General features: G+C 41.8%; 1 protein-coding gene across 14 annotated transcripts in view; it reads right to left on the bottom strand.

Moving 5' to 3' along the window:
* The window catches only part of SSH2 (slingshot protein phosphatase 2), a 223,231-nt gene extending 201,389 nt beyond the window's left edge, over positions 1-21,842 (bottom strand). For 9 of the 14 annotated variants that reach the window (XM_059669270.1, XM_059669278.1, XM_059669272.1 and 6 more), the window contains exon 1: positions 21,518-21,841. Coding sequence is in view for 6 of the 14 variants with exons in the window: in XM_059669263.1 (XP_059525246.1) it covers positions 21,518-21,580 (63 nt within the window). In the remaining 8 variants the exon portion in view is untranslated. Of the gene's footprint in view, positions 1-21,517 lie in introns of all 14 variants that reach the window. The other 5 variants (XR_009449134.1, XM_059669262.1, XM_059669275.1 and 2 more) reach the window with 3 other exon arrangements.
* Positions 21,843-22,397: the final 555 nt, after the last annotated feature.

The raw sequence follows: 22,397 nt of genomic DNA, 5'->3' as shown, positions 1-22,397 counted from the left end.
TCACTTTGTCCTTTGAAAACCTTTACATCATAAATTTGAAAGAAAGCAAAAAATGTTTGCATTAAAATAATCAAAATACTCTTTGTGTAAACTTTACAATTTAAACAATAAATATTTTAACTAGTGTACTATTTGAGGGATCATGTTCGTTTTGGCCTATAATTGTGAGGCAGTTATGTTAGATTTTTTTCCCTTGAAATACAACTGATAATCTATCCTAATCCTTAAAATAGTGACATTATTCCCTTGGGCACATTCATCTGTTATAAATTTTGGCTGGTTTAGCAGAAAAAACCCCCATCATTGTTCTATGTTGCACTCAGGAGCCAAGAAGAACCCTGGACAACCTTAATTTCTTCATCCTCAAACATCATATGCTATATTTACAGTAACAACAGCTACCATTTTCTGAAGGCCAGGTTCTATGCTAAGCATCTACACTAATAAAAGAGAAAAATGGTAATTGGCGTACGACGATACCCTTTTCATTGGCTAATCAGGGCTATATGCAAATTAACTGCCAACTAAGATTGGCAGTTAACTGCCAACTAAGATTGGCAGTTAACTGCCAACTAAGATTGGCAGTTAACTGCCAACAAGATGGCGGTTAATTTGCATATGTAGGCACAATGCAGGGAGGTGAAAGGGAAAGCAGGAAGAAGCCCCATGCCACTGACAGCGATTGGAAACCCAGGGGGAAGCTAAGAGCTGGGGGGCCGCCTTTGCCCTGCCCCCCAGCCATGATCGGAGAATCAGGTGCCTTTGCCGCCCTGGCCAGTGATAGCAGGAAGTAGGGGTGGAGCCAGCGATGGGAGCTGGGCACGGTCGAAGCTGGCAGTCCCGGGAGCTAGGGGTCCCTTGCCTGGGCCTAAAGCAGAGCCCACGATCGCGGGGCCGCTGCAGCTGCGGGTCCACACTGCCCGAGCTGGACGCCTCAGCCAGAGGCGTTAGGCCTGGGCAGGGGCAGAGCCTGCAACTGCGGGGAGCTGGGGGTCCCCTGCCCAGGACTGACACCTCTGCCAGAGGCCTCAGGCCTGGTCAAGGGGCCAATCCGGTGATTGGTGATCGGAGGGTGATGAGGGTCAATTCCTCTGGCCAAGGCATCAGGCCTGGGCGGGGGGCTGAGCCAGGGATTGGGGGGATATGATGGTCCCCTTGCCCAGGCCTGAAGCCTGGGTCAGAGGCATCAGGCTTGGGCGGGGGTGGAGCAAGCGATCAGAGGGAGATGGGGGTCCCCTGCCCAGGCATGATTCCTGGGCCAGAGGCCTCAGGCCTGGGCGGGGGCCAGAGCCAGTGATCAGGGGGAGATGGGGGTCCCCTGTCCAAGCCTGACACCTCTGGCGGAGGTGTCAGGCCTGGGCAAGGGGCCGATCAGGTGATCAGAGGGTGATGGGGGTCTACGCCTCTGGCTGAGGCATCAGGCCTGGGCTGGGGGCAGAACCAGTGATGGGGGGAAATGAGGGTCCCCTGCCCAGGCCTGACACCTCTGTCAGAGGCGTCAGGCCTGGGCAAGGGGCCGATCCTGCGATTGGAGGGTGATGGGGGTCAATGCCTGAGGGCTCCCAGTATGTGAGAGGGGGCAGGCTGGGCTGAGGGACACTCCCCCCTCCACACACCCAGTGCACGAATTTCGTGCACCGGGCCCCTAGTCTCATAAATAACTAGTGGCCTGGTGGACAGATTTGTGCACATTGAAAGAAAATTAATTACTGCCATGTCACCACAGCTCAGCAATAAACCAGATTCGGGGCCAACAGTGCCCCAGCAACCACGTAATCCATGGCTGAAGGTGGAATCTCGTGGCCCCCGTGAGGAATCAGGCTTGCTTTTCTATGGTTCCAGGATGCGTCACCCGAGAACTGCCACTGCCAAGTCACCGCAGCTTGGCAGCTCCTGCATTGAGCGTCTGCCCCCTGGTGGTCAGTGTGCATCATATGTACTGGCTGGTCAGCCAGTCAGACGATCAGATGGTCACTTAGTCTTTTTTATATATAGATAACTCTGGAGTCGCATCTAATGTGCATTTAACTTGCATTAATTTGATAATATATGCTCCGATGACAATCAGTAAATATGAGTGAAAATGTAAGTTATGTTATAGTGAACATGACTTTACATACCATTACATGCAACAAGTGCATGCAACAAAGTGAGCATGAGATGGGAGAAACCATGTCCTTTCAGACCAAGCATGTCAAACTCATGGCAGCTGCATGCAGCCCACAACAAATATTTTTGTGGCCCAGCCAACATAATGGTAAGAAACGTTTTAATAAAAATACTGTTACTTAATTTTTACAATATCCTGTTATGCATAACTAGAGGCCCGGTGCATGAAATTTGTGCAGGGTGCAGGGGCGGGGGGCGGGGGTTCTTCAGCCCGGCCTGCGCCCTTGGGGGATGTCCAACTGCCAGTTTGCGGGAGGTAACCAGCAGGGCACTTGCCAGCCACCCTCCCCGCCAGATCGCCACCACCAATCGCTTTCCTCTTGGGGAACGTCTGCCCCCTGGTGGTCAGTGTGCATCATAGCGACCAGTTGTTCTGCTGGTCATTCCGCTGTTCAGTCGATTTGCATATTAGGGTTTTATTATATAGGATTATTAATAACGAACTACAACATTCGCTAATGACTGATTACATAATCGTGTTGCATTCATTTCTCTTACGCACCTTACATGCAGGCGCACCATTTCCCTCCACTAATACTAGCAGTGAATATTTTATCAGCCAACTGCCACGTCATTAGTATTATATTGACTTGTTTGGTGTGCGCAACAGGAAATACTTTGCTTTTGGAGAACAAGAAAAATAGATTTATTTCCATTATACTTATTAATTTATGCAGTTATTCAGTGTCTGGTAAATTAATGTTCAAGAAAAATATTAATTTTTATTAAAATATTCTATTATTTTATGTTAACAATTACTCATTTATTTCTGCCCTTTGTATTCAGCATGTCTCTATCAAAATAAACCTACGTTTCTATGAAAATTGAAGATTTTGGTTTTTTTGTGGCCTACATAAACTTAAACCTTGTTTATTTGGCCCATGTTAGCCTTTGAGTTTGACATGGTTGCTTCAGACAGTTTCAGTTACAGAGCTGTATACCCAAAACCATGCATATTGTTCCTTACGGGTCTCTGGCCAGAACTAGGTTACATGGTTACTCTGGTAGGTCCAAGAGAGCCTGGAAAAGCAAGTATATGACTTTCCATCTTAATCACTGAGTGGCAACAGCAAAAACGATGTTTGGAATGACTGTTATAAACTTTGTCTATCATAACAACTAATGAACTAAATTATTTAAAACTAGGGGCCCGGTGCACGAAATTCGTGCACTGGGTGTGTGTGTGGGGGGGGAGTGTCCCTCAGCCCAGCCTGCCCCCTCACACATACTGGGAGCCCTCAGGCGTTGACCCCCATCACTCTCCAATCGCAGGATCGGCCCCGTGCCCAGGCCTGACGCCTCTGACAGAGGTGTCAGGCTTGGACAGGGGACCCCCATCTCCCCCTGATCACTGGCTCTGGCCCTCGCCCAGGCCTGAGGCCTCTGGCCCAGGAATCATGCCTGGGCAGGGGACCCCCATCTCCCTCTGATTGCTTGCTCCACCCCCCGCCCAAGCCTGACGCCTCTGACCCAGGCTTCAGGCCTGGGCAAGGGGACCATCATATCCCCCCAATCCCTGGCTCAGCCCCCCGCCCAGGCCTGATGCCTCGGCCAGAGGAGTTGACCCTCATCACCCTCCGATCACCAATCACCGGATCGGCCCCTTGACCAGGCCTGAGGCCTCCAGCAGAGGTGTCCGGCCTGGGCAGGGGACCCCCAGCTGCAGCGGCCCGGCGATCGTGGGCTCCGCTTTAGGCCCAGGCTAGGGACCCCTAGCTCCCGGGACTGGCAGCTTCGACTGTGCCCAGCTCCCATCGCTGGCTCCACCCCTACTTCCTGCTATCACTGGCCAGGGCGGAAAAGGCACCTGATTCTCCAATCATGGCTGGGGGGCAGGGCAAAGGCGGCCCCAGGGCCGCCTTTGCCCTGCCCCCCAGCTCTTAGCTCCCCCCTGGGTTTCCAATCACTGTCAGTGGCAGGGGGCTTCTTCCTGCTTTCCCTTTCCCCTCCCTGCATTGTGCCTACATATGCAAATTAACCACCATCTTGTTGGCAGTTAACTGTCAATCTTAGTTGGCAGTTAATTTGCATATAGCCCTGATTAGCCAATGAAAAGGGTATCGTCGTACGCCAATTACCATTTTTCTCTTTTATTAGATAGGATATCACTCATTTGTGCCCACTGAGCATTAAATTTAGACTCATATGCTCAGTGCTAAAGTTCACTGCATCTTTACCTAAAAAGAACTTCAATAGCTTTAACGACCCTGTAGATAACCACAAACTAGTTTTCACTATCTTCAAATGTACTTCATCTCACATTATTTCATTACCATTCAAAGATGGTTATGCCCATTTCAATCCAGGGTGTACAACTACTCATAAAGCAACACATCTAAGCATAATACATATTTGACACAATTCAGTAAAGGCTCAAATATATCACCTATAATAAATATGCTTTGGAAGCCAACTGTCATAATTTTTTAAAATTAAGTATATAATACTGTGCAAGAATCAAAGAATTAAATCCACTTAACATTAGTAATTATTAGCAGATAATGAACGAACACTCACTATGCTAGAGTGCTAGACACTATGTTAAGCATTCATTTAGTTATTTCATGAAAGCTAACAATAATACTGTAAGAGAAGGAAAGTGAAGCTTAGAAAGGTGGTTTTCCAAAATCTACACCTACTAAGTGGTAGAGCTGGGATTTTAACTCTAGAATCTGGCTCCAGAACCTAAAGTCAATTTAACCACTATGCTAGATGCAGCCTATTTTCTTGAAAACAAGTACTTAAGACATAAAGTCATTATTAAATTATCCAGAGAGGGGAAACTGTCCTTTGGGTCTGGATTTGGCAGGGAAGAAAAGTACACTAGGGTCGTGTAGAAAATACTTTTTCTCTAGACGAATATAAGGCTTAGGATTTTAAATAATGAAAAAATTCATTATTTCAATATCACTGTCACATTGCTTGCTGATCTTAAAGAAATTGTGCTCTCAACTTCCAAAATGGTATTTTGGAAAGTCAGTAATAAATCAAGTGAAGTAGGCAAAAAGTAAAATGAAGAAAAAGAACTTTCTAATTTAAGTGGGGGGGGGGCGGGGGGGGGCGGGGGGCGTGGTGTTAAGAAATAACTATCCGAGGCCCTGGCCAGGTAGCTCAGTTGGTTAGAGCATCATCCCAGTACACCAAGGTTGTGGGTTCAATCCCAGGCAGGGGCACATACAAAAATCAATCAGTGAATGCATACATAAGTGGAACAACAAATGGAAGGTTCTCTCTCTCTCTTTCTCTCTCTAAAATCAATGAAAAAAAAACCCAAACAACTATCTGATAAGGCATTTTCTCAACTACTGACCCATACATTTTCAAAATATATTTTTGTGCATTCAAGTTTTTCCAAAGACATTGTCCATTTCAATATTTTTCCTTTCATCATTGAATTTAGGACCATATATGATCTAATCCTATACTATAAGGTTCCATTTTAGAGTTCACAGAACAATTACAGAAAAGTTTTTTCCTAAGAATCACTATTATGGTTACTTTAGAATGAAGAAAGAATAAAACACAGAACCTCATCATCCAGTTTTCTAAATCACATGCTCAGATAAGGCAACTTGTTTTAAAAAGAGCAGACTGTACTAGCAGTTTAAATGATATAAAGTCTTGTGCAGAGTACGGATTTAATAAATGTTTGCAAAATGAATGCAATCCAATTAAGTATGGGTGGGGATAGGAGAGTGGGGGAAGAATCTATGAAAAAAGCAAGTATAAGCCCTGGATCTGTTAAAACACAGTCTTCCTCTAAGTGCCTTAAATCACCTGAAAGAACAGATGGAAACAAATCAAAGACTAAGTTGGTGAGCAACATCTCTATTTCTAACTTTCAGCAGACTGGCATCTGAGCAAGCTCATGCAATACCGAGGTCTAGATCATCCTTGTGTCTTTAAAATTGTTCATTTTGCAACACAACTATTGTCTTCTATAAGACAATTTTAAGAACATAAGACTTTTTATTATTAGTTTGTTTAATAAAATTCTCTAATTTTTTTTAAGTCTTATAGATTAAAATCCTACAAAATGGTGCTTAAGTGGAAATTTCCAAAGACTATTTTCTTTCTACTAAAAGCCCTGTGTTTAATTATCAAGATGCCATATCCTGCAAGAATGTTTTGTAGCCAAGTGGAGGAATTCCTGGATTTTTCAGCCACACCTTGCCTAACCAGACTTCCTTTATAGTCTACAGTTCCTTTCAAGTTTAATTAATTGAAAACTACAGAATCAACATTAAAATGCTCAGAGTTGAGAAAGTTGCAGCTTGTATAAAACAGATCTAGAAGATGAATTAAAATATTGTACTCATAGAAAGTTTGGTGTATTTTTTTTTCAGTACTCTCTTTAAGAAGAAATAGTTTGTCTCTATTTTATGACAGCATTCAATAGTAAAAACTGTAATCAAAATGCAACCAAAGTCTGAACCAAAGGCCTCTTGTTACATGTGAGTTCATTCAGTTGCTTTGGAAATGCATCTTTTCAAAGCTGCATTCAATTTCAATTTCCAAATGCTTGGTATAGCTGGGTTACACAAATCATTCTTCTCACCTATTGTTTCTTTGTACAAAGATACATTTAAACCCATGAATACATTCAGCGTCCTCAGATTCTCTATAGTTAAAAAATATCTGTCGATTTCTATTTTGCCACATGATTTATAGTCTTGATCATTAAAAATGTCAACATACTCAGTCTGATTTGACTATAAAACTAAGGTGACCACTTGCAATGACCTGTCCTTCCATAGCAAAACATTCAATAGATTAATATCCTGCTAAGCATGACCTAGTAAATGGATAAGCTCTCAAGGAAAGGGGATTTTTAAAGATTACAGTTGCATTAATCATTCTGCATGGTGCTCCAGGGTCATTACAAAATTATACACAACAAACATACTTGGCATAGAGATTAACAACTAAAGCAGAAAGTCTCTAATTTAAAAAAATGAAGGTATTATTGAGTACAAAATTAAAAAAAGAGAAACTCCTGAAATAAGCTATTCATTTGAACTATATTGTCATAAAGCAAGTATCTTCCCCACCAAATCTGTATTATAATGAAAAATTGCTTAATAACCAAATAGCAACCCTAAATAACCATCATTATAAAAATGACTAATACTTCATAAGTGCATGTTTATTTAGTGCCAGGCATGGTACTAAGGCACTCTCTCATTTAATGCTCACTTCTATGAAAGTACTATTTATTACTTCTATTTTACAGATGGGCAAACTGAAGCATGGAGTAATTGAGTTGTCTGAGTCTAGTAAATTGTAAAGGCAGTATTCAGATTCAGGCAGAGAGTTCCCAAACCACCACTACGCAAGACTGCTTCACATTGCTATAGGTATTTTTGAAGGCCTACGAAGAAAGAAATGAAAATACTTTCAGGGCTTCAACCCCCATGTGGACTATACTAGAATCATTGGCAGACACTATTTTTATTCTAAACCACAACTGCTTTCTCAAACTCTAAAGAATAAATGAGCTTCCTTAATAGATTAAGATAATATGTTATGAGAAGCAAACATGTGGTTTAATTCTTGTCTGAGACATGCTAAATATTGTAATTGTGAAGAAAAGGCTCTCTCAAATTGTTGTTGTTTCTATAAAAGTGTCTAAAGCAACAAGTAGAGAATCACTACTCCAATGAGGAAGTTGCACAGAGATGTCTTCCCTTAAACTTCTATATACATAATTTCATACATTCCCCTCTCTGTCTGAATCAGTAAAAATGAGGTTGTTGGGTGTTTTTGTTTGTTTTTTCCCCTTTAAGCAGGGAAAGGTATGGAGGTGGGAGAGGTCAGGGGCAAGGTAATACCTACAAACACACACTTTCCAAAGAGAAGCTTCAGTATCTGGCTGCCATACCTTAGACAACACTATCTTACAACAATCACACCATAGATGAAGTTGGCTTCTGATTGTAAATGAAAATGAAAGGATTAATATTTAGAAGTAAATAACGTATCTTGCATTTTCTTAGCTGAAAAGATCTTTATTTCTCCATTTTTCCCAATTAGTCTGTTCCACATTCCCGGCCATTATTCTCTGTTGCACTCACATTTTAGGTTTGATTTTACATGCTTAGTTTATGGCTGTTTTTCCCCGCCAGACCTGTAAATTCCAAGGCAAAGATGATGCTTTATGTAATCCCACAGTGCTTGAGAGGCTCTCAACAAGCTTCTGTTGAACTGAGTTTATCAAGCACTAAGACAAAAGCAGCAAAATTACTCAAGTTGCAGTAATTTCAAATTAAAGCAGGACAAACATGAAGCAACATGGTTAATAAAATGGAAACAACTCAAACAGCACCTAGACATAGAGACTAATTCTAACAGCTGGAAGGTAATTTAGTCTTGGAGTGTGGCAACCAAAGCTTAAATCCCAGCTCTGATACTCCTAGCTGGGGAAGTCTAAACACCTCTCTGAAAATCAATTTCTTCATCTGTAAAATGGGAACAATAATAGTATTCCTTCAAATAGTTGTGATGCCTGTTTAATGCCAAACCCACTGTCTACAGCATAGCAAACATGCGAAACATTGTAGCTACTAGGACAGTTATACGTGCCCATAATCACAAATTTTAACAAATTCACTTTAAAGGAAAGCCAAGAGAACACATATACTGTATTTAAGGTAAAAGAAGTGCTTAAGTTACAATTCAGAAAAAAAATTTTTATTTCTACAGGCCCCTTTTCTGCACTTTACGTGGCATCAGCACTGTACTGTTTGTGGCTCCCAGCATACATCACGTCTAGCCCTGTGCCTTAAGCTCATGTTTCAGAAATGCTCTATTTTCAAACTAATACCACTCAATCTTTAAGGCTCAACTCAGAATCCTTGTTGACCTTCTTTCTCTTCCTCAAGGTTTATATAATTTGTGATTACTACAGTGTATTCTAACTACTCATTTAGTACTAATCTTTCTTCTCATATGCTAAGCTTTCTGAAGCCAGGGTCTAACTGACTGCTTGATCATCAATCCTGGTATGAATTAAATAAATAAATATCTTCAGAGTCAAGTGTAGCACGGGATACAAAAAGATACTAAATTATTATTTTTTAAATTGAATCACACAGCTCCATAAAATCTAGGCTGGACCACAGTACACTACTTGTCACCAATTATTTGTAAGCATAGCCTCTCCCACTCAGTAAGGGAAATATTTCCCGTCTCTCAGGAAATCTAGGGAACCATGAGACCTTTCAATACATTTCAGAGCCAAGATCACCTCACCAGACATTCTCTGGACAAACAGGAAAATAAGGGGCACTGTGAACAGCAGCTGTGTTGCTCAGCTGGGCAAGAAAATGCAGGGCAGTTTGTTAAAGTATTTGAAAAGGACTCAGTGCTGAGAACCAGTGGAAGAGAATGGATGAGATTACTGCACAAAATAGCACTCATTGAAGATTAACAAGAATCTTTAGATCTCGCCCATGTGCACCTGGCTTCTGGCATATTTTGAATTAGGTAAAGATTTTTATCAATAATCATTTTGTTTGGTTTTGTCTTTAAAAAAAAAAAAACTTTCCCTACTACTGCTAGGTTTTTTGAATGCATGAATGAATGAATGAATGAATAAGAAACATGCACCTGTGAATGCCTACAATGGGCCAGGCACTGTGTAGCCAATGACAGCAGGCATTTCATAGAAAAGCAGTAAAGCCCTAAGCTGCTGGAACCAGGAATAATATTTAATGGTGCTACATAGGAAAGAAGTGTGGGCTCTGCACAGTGGCTTTTTTTCAGACTGGGCATAATCTAGAACAGTGATGGCGAACCTTTTGAGCTCGGCGTGTCAGCATTTTGAAAAACCCTAACTTAACTCCGGTGCTGTGTCACATATAGAAATTTTTTGATATTTGCAACCATAGTAACACAAAGATTTATATTTTTGATATTTATTTTATATATTTAAATTCCATTTAACAAAGAAAAATCAACCAAAAAAATGAGTTCACGTGTCACCTCTGACACGCGTGTCATAGGTTCGCCATCACTGATCTAGAATCTGCTCCCTTTCACTGAAAGCAGATAGAAAGGAGGAGAGACCCGAAGATACCTTTTGAACACCAAAGGCCTGCTCTTCCTCTGTACTTCCCAGTCACTTGAGTCAAATTTTAAAATCTAAGCTATTTAGGTTTATTTCCTGGCCATGTCACTTAATTAATACTAAGTAGTACCTGCTAACCTAACTAAACTCCTGTGGAAATAGTAATGGAACTTCAATAGAACACACTCTGGCTTATACCGCAATTTAGTATTTCCCAGAGGTGGAATTGTACACCATTAGAAAAAGAAGTGACTATTTCATAAAATGAACTGGGACAAGTTGCTAACTATTTAGAACAAAATTAATTTAATATTTACCTCATACCATGCAATAAAATTAATTCTGGGTGATTAAAGTTAAATACAAAAATTAACCATAAGACAACTTCAGAAAATACAGGTGAATATTTCTCTACCCTATTGATGGAAAATTGAACTAAGAAAACAATGTGAAAATCAAACACACAAAAAAGACTTTGGAGTGATGGCATTAAATTTTTTAAAATATCTGTACATCAAAATAAATATGACAAAAGCAAACAAAAATAGCAAATGAAAAACTGAGGCAAAATGTGCAACAAAACAGAAAAAGGTTAATATTCTTAGTATATAATGAATATATACAAATCAATATGGCAAAAATATCCATGGAAAAAGTTGGGCTACTCACATCAATGACTTACAAAACAGGAAATATAAAACATATATAATAAACATTTGGAAAAATGTTTAACCTCTGATTTTAAAAATGTAAATTAAAACAGCAATAAAATACTAGTGGTTAAAAGAAAGGATTCTAGGGTCAGATACTATTCCTATAATCTTGGGCAATTCATTTTACTTCTCTGAGCCTCAATTTTCTTTGTAAAATAGATATAATAATAATACCTACATCATAGGAGTGATGTAAAAATTAAGTAATATAATGCATGTAAGGTACTCAGCACAGTGTCTGATGCACAGTAAATGTTCAATAAACAATGGCTCTTATGAGAAAGAAAGTGAGTGATGATGATGATGATGATGATACTCATGGCTGGTGAGGGTACAGTGAAGCGTACATTTTTATATATAGCTTGTCAACAAAACTTGATTCAACTTTTCTGGAGAACAATTTAGCAATACGTATCAAAAATCTTAAAGGGGCCCTGGCCAGGCAGTTCAGGTGGTTAGATCATCCTCCCAATATGCCAAGGTTGTGGGTTCAATCCTTGGTCAGGGCACACACAAGCATCAACTAATGAATGCCTAAATAGGTGGAATACAAATTGATGGTTCGTTCTGTCTCTCTCTCTCTCTCTCTCTCTCCCTCCCTCCCTCCCTCCCTCCCTCCCTCCCTCCCTCCCTCCCTCCCTCCCTCTCTTTCTTTCTTTCTTTCTTTCTTTCTTTCTTTCTTTCTTTCTTTCTTTCTTTCTTTCTTTCTTTCTTTCTTTCTTCCGTTCGTTCTCTCTCTCTCTCTCTCTCTCTCTCTCTCTCTCTCTCTCTCTCCCCCCTCTCTCTCCCCCTTTCTCTCTCTCTAAAACAAATTTTTAAAAGTCTTAAAGATGGTCATATTTTTGGGCTTCTGGAAACAGAACAATGCTTAAAAACAATGGAAGAACTCAAAATGGAAAAGATTGCTAAATATGGCATTATCCATCCATCCATTGATCCATGTGTCCAATACTTTTGGCCCCCTGGTGATACAAAAATATGCACAAATAAACCAAGTCCCTGGCTTAAAGGTTAGTTGGGGCGATAAGCAGTCACACAACCAAGTATAATAAAGAGATAGGAGCCACAATGGGTAAGTAAGGGTGCTATGGTGTGCATAGAAGGAGCACCTTCCATGGTCTGGGAATTGAGTCAGGGAAGCTTCCCAGAAGAAGTGACAGACCTGGGACCTGAAGGATGAGTAGGAATTAGTCATGTAAAGAGAAGAGGAAAATGTGTCCCAGGTAAAGGAAACAGTGTGTACAAAGCCTAGAGATAAAGGGGAGCATGACATGTCAGCTTGACTAAGCAGTGTGCAAGGCAGGGACTTGGGAAGAGACAAGGCTGAAGAGATAAGTAAGGTTGGCTCATTGGAAGTTTTGCTAGCAAAACTCTGTAGCATAGACTTTAGTCTAAGGGTAATACAAACAATTAAAAAGCAAATAGTTTTAGTAAATACAATAGAAGACTCATATTCATAATATATCAGGAGGGTATATAGATTGCCCCCGGCATGTGTGTGGCTCAGAGGTTGAACATCTACCCATACACCAAGAGGTCACCAGTTTCATTCCAGGTCAGTGCACACTGGGTTTCCAGTTCAATCCCCAGTGGGGGGGCGTACAGGAGGCAGCCAGTCAATGTTGATATTTCTCTCTCATTGATTTTTCTCTCTCTCCTTCTCCCTTTCTCTCTCTTAAAAAAAGAAAAGAGGGTATATAAATTGAAAAGAATAAACTCATAAAACGGAAATACAGGATTGCAGTGAAGATTGCAGTCCGTAAACTCTGTTTAGTAAACTCTGTAAGTTTACTAAAAATCAGCTGAATTATATACATTAAAGCAGTTTTATTTTAGGGTTTGTAGATTATATTCAATAAAACTATCTTCCAAAAATTTTTAATAGAAAGGCCTAATAAATATCTGAAAAACATTCCATCTATAATAATAAAAAGGTAATATGCTAATTAGACCAGACGTCTTCCAGACGTCATTCCGGACATCCTTCCTGACTAAGCGGGGGCTGGAAGGAAACCAGCCCGGGTCCCGGTGCCTGCGGGAGGCCTGAGGGAAGCCAGCCCGGGTCCTGCATGCCAGAGGGAAGCTGGTGAGGCAGCCTGGGTTCCAGGTGCTGGAGGGAAACCAGTGCTGGCAGCCAGGGAAAGGAAGGCCTGCTCTTGCACGAATTTCCGTGCATCAGGCCTCTAGTCTATAATAAAATACACCAAACCAACTATCTTTATCCTCAAAAATTACTAATGATTAAAAACAAAATGAGAATATCCAGTGTTAATACAGCTAGGAGAAATGAACAGTTTTATACTATGCTGGTTAGAATAAATGTTAATTGGAACAGCTTTTCTATAAGATATAAATATGTAATATAATAGAAGTTTTTAAAATTGTTTATACTCTATGATCCAGTAATTTTATTTCTTGAACTCTTAATAAATGTTCCAAAATGCACCAAACCGAAGTGGCTCAGTTAGTTGAGCATTGTCCAGTGCACTGAAAGGTTGCCAGTTTTTCAGTCAAGGCACATACCAGGGCACATTCCCAGTCTTGGAGCCTATGGAAGGCAACCAATTGATCTCCCCCCTCCCCTCCAACTAAGCATGTCCTCAGGTGAGGATTGAAAGAAAAAAGTTCTACAAACTCTCCAAAAATTTATCTGGAGTGAAAAAAAAACCCCGAATAGCTGCAGCAATCTTGAGAAAGAAAAACAAAATTGGAGGGATCACAATACCAGATATCAAGCTATACTACCAAGCCACTGTTCTCAAAACTGACTGGTACTGGCACAAGAACAGACATGTAGACCAATGGAACAGAACAGAGAACCCAGAGATCAACCCAAGCCATTATGCTCAATATTTGACAAAGAAGGCAAGAGCATAAAATGGAGTCAAGACAGTCTCTTCAATAAATGGTGTTGGGAAAATTGGACAGATACATGCAAAAAAATGAAACTAGACCACAAACTTACACCATACACAAAAATAAACTCAAAATGGATAAAGGACTTAAACGTAAGATGGGAAACCATAAAAATCCTAGAAGAAGCCATAGGCAGCGAAATCGCAGACGTTTGTCGTAGCAGTACCTTCACCTTTATCTCCTAGGACAGTGATGGTGAACCTTTTGAGCTCGGTGTGTCAGCATTTTGAAAAACCCTAACTTAACTCCGGTGCCGTGTCACATATAGAAATTTTTTGATATTTGCAACCATAGTAAAACAAAGACTTATATTTTTGATATTTATGTTATATATTTAAATGCCATTTAACAAAGAAAAATCAACCAAAAAAATGAGTTCGCGTGTCACCTCTGACACGCGCGTCATAGGTTCGCCATCACTGTCTAGGACAATGGAAACTAAGGAGAAAATAAACAAATGGGACTATATCAAAATAAAAAGCTTCTGCACAGCAAAAGAAACCATCAACAAAACAACAAGAAAGCCCACTGCATGGGAGAACATATTTACCAATGTTATCCCTGATAAGGGTTTAATCTCCAACATTTACAGGGAACTCATACAACTTAACAAAAGGAAGATAAACAATCCAATCAAAAAATGGGCAAAGGATCTAAATAGACACTTTTCGAAAGAGGACATACAGAAGGCCAAGAGACATATGAAAACATGCTCAAAGTCACTAATCATCTGAGAGATGCAAATCAAAACAACAATGAGGTACCACCTCACACCTGTCAGAATGGCTATCATCAACAAATCAACAAATGACAAGTGCTGGTGAGGATGTGGAGAAAAAGGGACCCTCTTGCACTGCTGGTGGGAATGCAGACTGGTACAGTCGTTATGGAAAACAATATGGCGTTTCCTCAAAAAATTAAAAATGGAACTTCCATTTGACCCAGTAATCCCACTTCTAGGAATATATCTGAAGAAAACAGAAACACCAATCAGAAAGGACATATGCACCCCTATGTTCATAGCGGCACAATCTATAAAAGCTAAGATTTGGAAACAGCCTAAGTGCCCGTTAGCAGATGAGTGGATTAGAAAAATGGTGGTACATCTACACAATGCAATACTATGCTGCTGTAAAAAAGAAGGAATTCTTACGATATGCAACAGCATGGATGGAACTGGAGAGCATTATGCTAAGTGAAATAAGCCGGTCAGAGAAGAGAAAGATAAATATCACAGGATCTCACTCATATGTGGAATACAATGAACAACATAAACTGATGAACAAAAATAGAACCAGAGTCACAGAAGCATCGAATAGACTGTCCAACCTATGAGGGAAGGTGGGGGGTTGGGGGGAGGAGTAAGGGGGTAAGAGATCAACGAAAGGACTTGTATGCATGCATATGAGCATAACCAATGGACACAGATGGGGGGAGGGGGGAGTGCCTGTGCTGGGGGTGGGGGTGGCCAATGGGGATAAAAGGAGACATATATAATACTATATGTAATACTTTTTTAAAAAAAGAATTTAAATTAAAAAAAGAAAAAAGTTCCAAAATGCAGTTAAATATTTATGCCCAATGATATTCATGTAATGGAATTTACAATAGTAAAACAAAAAAGTTGGAAAACACCAAGATGTTCATCAATAATGGAATGGTTAGAACAAGCTGTAATATAACTACTCAATGCAGCCATTGAGGTGATATGGCAATACATCTATGATATACATCAAACTTAAAAATGTAAATTTATATATACATCAGCAATTCAAATATGTAAAATATATACACAGCTTTATGGCACATATCTTTTATTCTCTTTTTTTAAAATTTTTTTATCGATTAAGTTATTATATATGTGTCCTTATCCCCACATTACCCCCCACCCCCCACTCTCTTTTATTCTCTTTATTGTACTTTTCTGTATTTTCCAAATTTCTATAATGGCCATGTATTATTTCTACAGTTTAAAAGAGTTTCTAAAGCTGTCTTCAAAAATTAAAAAGCATCACTTTTAAGTATTTATGCGTCATATAAATCAAATAGAGGTCCAGTGCACGACATTTTTGCACTGGGGGTGGGGGGGGTCCCTCAGCCCGGCCTGCATCCTCTCACAGTCTGGGACCCCTCAGGGAATGTCCGCCTGCCAGCTTAGGCCCACTCCCCCGGCAGTAGGACATCCCCTGAGGGGTCCTTAGTGCTGCTGCAGGAGCCCGCCACCGCCGCTGCACTTGCCAGCCCCCCTGTGGGAGCACACTGACCACCAGGGGACAGCTCCTGCATTGAGCGTCTGCCCCCTGGTGGTCAGTGTGCAGCACAGCAACTGGTTGTTCTGCTGTTCAGTCAATTTGCATATTAGCCTTTTATTATATAGGATTTCATATTTGCTATGATTTTATTTTCTCTGCTTAGGGAGAGAGGTGTGGGTCATACTTGAAATATATAATTCAACAATATCTTATTTATCCATCATAAACAGGAAATAAGATATATAGTAAATGAATTTCCCAATTAATTAAAATGTATATTTTAAACATCAAAATTTTGGTGAAACTTAGATGAACATCTATCTAAAAATATACTTTACTCAATCTTGACTGTTTAAATCAAGACAAAACAAGATTAAACCTTCTTATGATATTCAGGATCATCAATATGACCACATAATATTAGCTCTGAGGGGATACTGAATGCTAGGTGGGTAGTTGGCCTTACATTAAGTACTCCGTAACTGCTTTGTTTTTTCCTTAGGACAGCTATCTACAGGTTTTCTTCCTCCTCCCTTGCTGTAAAACCATCAGTTATCATTTCCCAGAACTATAAGGAGCCTGTCTTTAGCAGCAGTGCCACTTCTCATTCCTATTTTATAATCTTCTGAGAGTAAGGACATTAAATGCCCAAGGCTTTAAATAAGGGTATTACCTAAAAATGATCTGCACAGAGTTTAGGTATTCAAGATTACAATATAAATGAACTCCAAAGAGAGTGTGATTCTTGAGTGTATCTCAAGTCTTGGTTCCTTTACTATACTGGCAGTCAAGTTCTCGGGACCAGAAACTAATGCTGTTTCTCTTATCACACCATGGAAAGAGATGTGACCAAGAGCCAAGGGACTTAGTTCTAGTTCAGGTTCTTACACCAACCAGTTTTATAACCCTCAGCAAGTCTTTTAACCTTGGTAACCTGTCTTGCATAACTTACAAGGCTGCTCTAGAAAGTTTTAGATCATGATCACAAAAACATTCTGAGAAATATAAAGCACTACAGAAGACTAAAAGATTTTTGTAGCAGTTCACTGTGTCTGTATGGCAGCGGCTCTCAACCTGTGGATCACGACCCCTTTGGAGATCGAATGACCCTTTCACAGGGGTCGCCTAAATACATCCTGCATATCATATATTTATATTACGATTCATAACAGTAGCAACATTACAGTTATGAAGTAGCAACGAAAATAATGTTATGGTTGGGGGTCACCACAACATGAGGAACTGTATTAAAGGGTCGCGGCATTAGGAAGGTTGAGAACCACTGCCCTAGATCAGTATAGGTATCCATTCTGAAAATTCATAGCAGAAAGAACAGAGGGAAAGAGATAATTCTTAAATTGCCAATTAATTAGGACACACTTATGATCTAGGAATAACAATATATTCCTAGAGCTGGCATCTCTGATTCCTCCTTCCCTATACCCAATCAATCCCCAGGTCCTTTGTGTCTTTTCCACAATCCCTCAAATCTGCCCCTTCCTTTCCATTATCACTTCACATTCCCAATTCAGGCCTTTATTATCTCACACCTGGGCTACTGTAACATCCTCTAACTCAGTGGTTCTCAAACTTGGCTGCACATTAGAATCACCTGGGAATCTTTTTAAAATCCTGACTTCTGGGCCTCATCCTCCGGAAATTCTGTTTCTTTGTTATGGGGTGGGGCCACAACATTAGTAACAAAGAAACAGAATTTCTGGAGGATGAGGCCCAGAAATCAGGATTTTAAAAAGATTCCCAGGTGATTCTAATGTGCAGCCAAGGTTGAGAACCACTGCTCTAACTGGATCCACTCATGGCCTCTCCCTCTCTCCAATCCTCCTAGCCCACAGCTTCTAGATTGATTTTCTTAAAACACCAGTGATCATATCTGCTCAAAAACCCCTGCGGACGTTGCATTATCTTCTCCATCAAGTTCACACTCCTAAGCCCAGCAGTCCCTGTGCAGCCCTAGCTGCCTCTTCATCTTTATTGCCTATTACTCTTTCCAAATTCTTCTTCAAATGGGCCTAAGTCCTTCAGATATGCCTTGTACTTTTCTGCCTCTAAGTCTTGGTGTATATAGCTTTTCTCCACCTAGAATATTCTCTACTTTCCAGCTTCCAGCTCAACCTATAGAAATTCAGCCCATCCTTCAAGGGCTAATTCAAGAGCCAGATATTTTGTATACCTCCCTTTGATTACCACAAAGGAAAAAGATGGCAGATTCTAGTTGGACACATCTGGGTTTAAACTACAGATTCAACAGCGGAGTGTCGCTGAGCATATTCCTTATTTGCTCTTTGCCTCAGTTTCTTCCATCTGTAAGATGGGGATAATAGCAATTTCCCTTGGGCATATTGTGGAGTAAATGAGTCAGTCAATCCATGTGAAGCACTTGGCATGATGTCTGGCATAGAGAAAGACGCAAGAGATTTGGAGATTGATATTACTTTTGCCATTAGTGAATTTATCTTCATCTGAATCCAGACAATACTTATCATTACAAACTGACTATTCATGTACATACAGTATCATTTCCCTCACTCTCCTCTATCCTCTCCCCTTTTTTCTTCATCCTATCCCTGATTACATGATCCTGATAAAGTGTATCTCTTATAAATATTAGTATCTATAATAGTCATTCACACCCAGTAGGTGATCAATAGATTTGTTTAATCCCTAATGAAAGAATACTGAAAAACTGACACTATTAAAATTTTAAAATTCCTATAGTAAAAACATAATAAAATGCTTACTATAATTAATTTAAAAATATAAATTTCCAGCCTTACAAAATTAAGTTTCTCCTTTCATGACTCTCTAGATTCTTTTTGCTCATTTTTAAAAAACCAACAACTCAACCTATTCATACAGCAAAAGATGCAACAGGAAATATATGCAATTTAGACAGCATCCTGAAACACAGGCTAGAATACAGCGACCAGGAGACGACTCAGCTGAACTGAAATGGGAAGACAATTTAAAGGGAAAGGTAATTGGCTCATCAGTCATGTTAATAATGTTGATTGTTTCACACACACGCACATCAGTTCCAGGGTTCCTTTACATCCTGTGCCACATATAAACAACTGAAATAACCAGGCTAGTATAGAAAGTAGATGTAGAAATATCAGTCATTTAGCTCAGCAACTGAGCTTACCACATGACTAATTACTTATGTCAAAAGTGACTATTAACATACCTAAAGACTCTAAAATAACCAAGTTTGGCTAATTAAGTCATATCAAATGGCATGAATTTAATCATAGATGTGGTTTTAATGTATACTAATCATTCACCTCAAGAAAAATAGTATAAGTTGATGTACATATATTATGATAGCATAAATGTTTTCAACAATGACCAAGAAAAATTATGTCACTATAATACTGGTTTCTAGTTTATTTGCATGATTCTACTAAGCTTCAGTTGCTTTTTAAACAAAATCAATCCTGGCAACCACTATCCTCAAAGAGTTCACTAGTGGAGTGAATTAAGATGGTCTGATAGTATGTTAGTGACTTTCCAAAAACTGGCATAAAGTACCACATATAAGAATAAAGTATTGTATATTCAATTTCTATCCCTATGATACTTGTCTTCAGAGGACCTTAAGTTGTTGTCTACCTTTGAAGGGCAATTATTTTCAAATCACAGAACCTTTGAAAAAGCCTTAGAAGTCTCCCCATTTCAGGAATACTTTCTATCACCTCCTAGGCCAGTGGTTGACAAACTGCGGCTTGCGAGCCACATGCGGCTCTTTGGCCCCTTGAGTGTGGCTCTTCCTAAGCCTTAGGAGTACCCTAATTAAGTTAATAATAGTGTACCTACCTATATAGTTTAAGTTTAAAATATTTGGCTCTCAAAAGAAATTTCAATCGTTGTACTGTTGATATTTGGCTCTGTTGACTAATGAGTTTGCAAAAGGCCTCCAGACTTTGCTTGAATACTTTCAGCAATGGGCACTCACTATTTTGCAAGGCAGTCCACTTCATTGTCACAAAATTCTTGCTTACAATCATTGGAAATGAGCCTCCCTGAACTTCTACCCAAGGATCCTGCTCTCTGGAATAACACTAGGGAAATTAACCTATGAAATATAATCACTTCTAGAATTAGGATATATTTGTCAATTAGATCACACAAAAATGCAAAAGAAAGCTTAAGGGGGGAAAGAAAGAAACCACCACTGTATACAAAATTTTGCAATTCAGGAAACTATGTTAAAATTACAAGCCAGTCAACATATAAACATAACAGTAAGCCGATTTTTTACAGTGGAAGGTGGCACAGTGTTTATTGCCTATCTTTTTGCAACTTGAAACTACTAAATCCACCAGCACAGTTTAAAAAATTACAGTTCTGTAGGAAGTTCAAGACGGTTTTCCCAATTGCCCATAGTTTCATTCGGTCTGCTTCCCTCTGAAACATCTGGATTACTTTTCAATGAAAGATCCCATTTCGCCCAGCTGGTGCAATGTTTTATTTTGAAAAAAATAAGTATTTTCAAAAATAAAGCCTAAAAGAATAGTGTGCGCAGGCGTGGGGGTGGGGTGAGGAACGAAGGCAAAGAAGGGCCCAGCAGGAAAAGGCTGGTTGCTGGGTATTTTCCTGCTGGAAGCATGCCTCACTGGCATAGGCATCTGAACTAACGAGCCATACAAACGTGACCCAAGAATAAGAACGATCGTGAGCAGTGAGTGTAAGGCATAAATGTCTGCAAGATGTAGAGGAATTGGCATCGGTCATCCTGCAGCCCCAGATGCTTTGGGGATCTCCATAGAGGAAAAGAGGAGAAGTTCAAGAGGCAGAGACCACAGCCTGCTTCTTGCGGGAGGGAAGGAGGGAAAAGACCAAGGAGTAACTACCGCTCAGCAGTCCAAGGAAGCCGAACAGCACAGAACACGGGGAAGACGGCAAGTGGCTCGGGGAAGGCAGGCAGGGAGCGAGCCTGAAGGCGGGTGCGCGGTGCTCGAATACGGGTCCACGAAATGCGTGTGGGTACGCGGCCGTGGATGGATGTTAAGGAGCCACGCCGGAGTCCCACGGTCCTCTCCCTGCAGCAAAGCAACAGAGGGAAAAGGAAGGGGGAGGGTGAAGAGCCAGAATGACTCATTCCCGAAAGGAAGTGCTCAAGCCGTAGGAAAGCATGCCGCAGGGGGCTTCGGGCGATGGCGGTTAGAGCGCGGTGCCCAGAGTGACGGGGCCCCAAACCAACGTCCCGTCGCTCCTGCAGCTCGTCTCTAAGATGGGGGGTGTGGGGGGCTCGCGGCCGCCGAGTGCCAAGGCCTGGGAAGCGGCGCGGCGCGTGCGCAGTGGCGCTCGGCGGGACCCGTTGAGGCAAAGCGGAGCCGCAGTGACAGAAGCAAGCGGAGCAGCCGCGGGGCGAGACTCACCGAGGCGCAGGGGCTGGAGGTGGTGCTGGGGGTAGGCGATCGCTGGACCGTGACCAAAGCCATCTAGGCGCTGCTGGGTTGTTCCGGGCAGGGCATTCTCGTCCCGAGTGTGAGGGGCGGGAGGGTGTCGGAGCCGGAATGGGGAAAGGAGTGCGGGGTCGGGGAGAGGGGGACAGGGAGGAGGGGGAGGAGGAGGCCGCGGGAACGGCCGCAGGCTCCGCACCCACCGCCGGCCTCTCCCAGGCTAACGCACCGAACCGGCGGCTGGCGGGCGGACTGACGGGCACGGGCGGTTCGGCAGCTGCGGGGCACAATGAGCGCTCCCAGTGCGCAGGCGCCACCTGTCAGCAACCGCCTCTCCCCTCGGCGCGCGCCGCTGCCGCGCGCTAACCCTTGAGTTGCCGGAAGCCGCCGGGAGTGTGCGCCGCCGGCCGCCGCCCCCTCCCGGTTTCCTCCCTCGCGCTGGGCTCGCGTCCTCGGCCCGCGGCGGGGGATGGAGTCGGGTCGGGTGACGGGACCCGGGGCGGGGGCCGCTGGAGTCCCAACTCCCCACAGATAACCATTTTATGAGGTGGGCGCACAGCTTAACCGACCTGGGGGCCAAGAAACTGAAGGGAAACCCTGACGCCGGCACGCTTTCCGGTGGGAACGGGCTCCGCGGGACTCAGACCCCCGTTCTGAGTGGGGGTGCGACTTAGGAGCCGGACACCCTTCCGGCGGGAGCAGGGCTCGCGTTTGTCGTCCCCCTTGGGCCCGGGCTTGCGGGCTGTTTCTCAGCTTTCCCACCCTTCGGTCTCAGAGCCCGGGCATGTTGTCTGACGAGTCTTTTGGAAAGAAAGATGTTTGACTATTCCCTGGGACGCTTCGCGGCGCCCCCTCT

Source organism: Myotis daubentonii, chromosome 16, assembly GCF_963259705.1.
Source record: "Myotis daubentonii chromosome 16, mMyoDau2.1, whole genome shotgun sequence".
NCBI classification, from domain to species: Eukaryota; Metazoa; Chordata; class Mammalia; order Chiroptera; family Vespertilionidae; genus Myotis; species Myotis daubentonii.
Note: the sequence above shows the minus strand (reverse complement) of the source record. Positions and strands in the feature narration are given on the sequence as shown.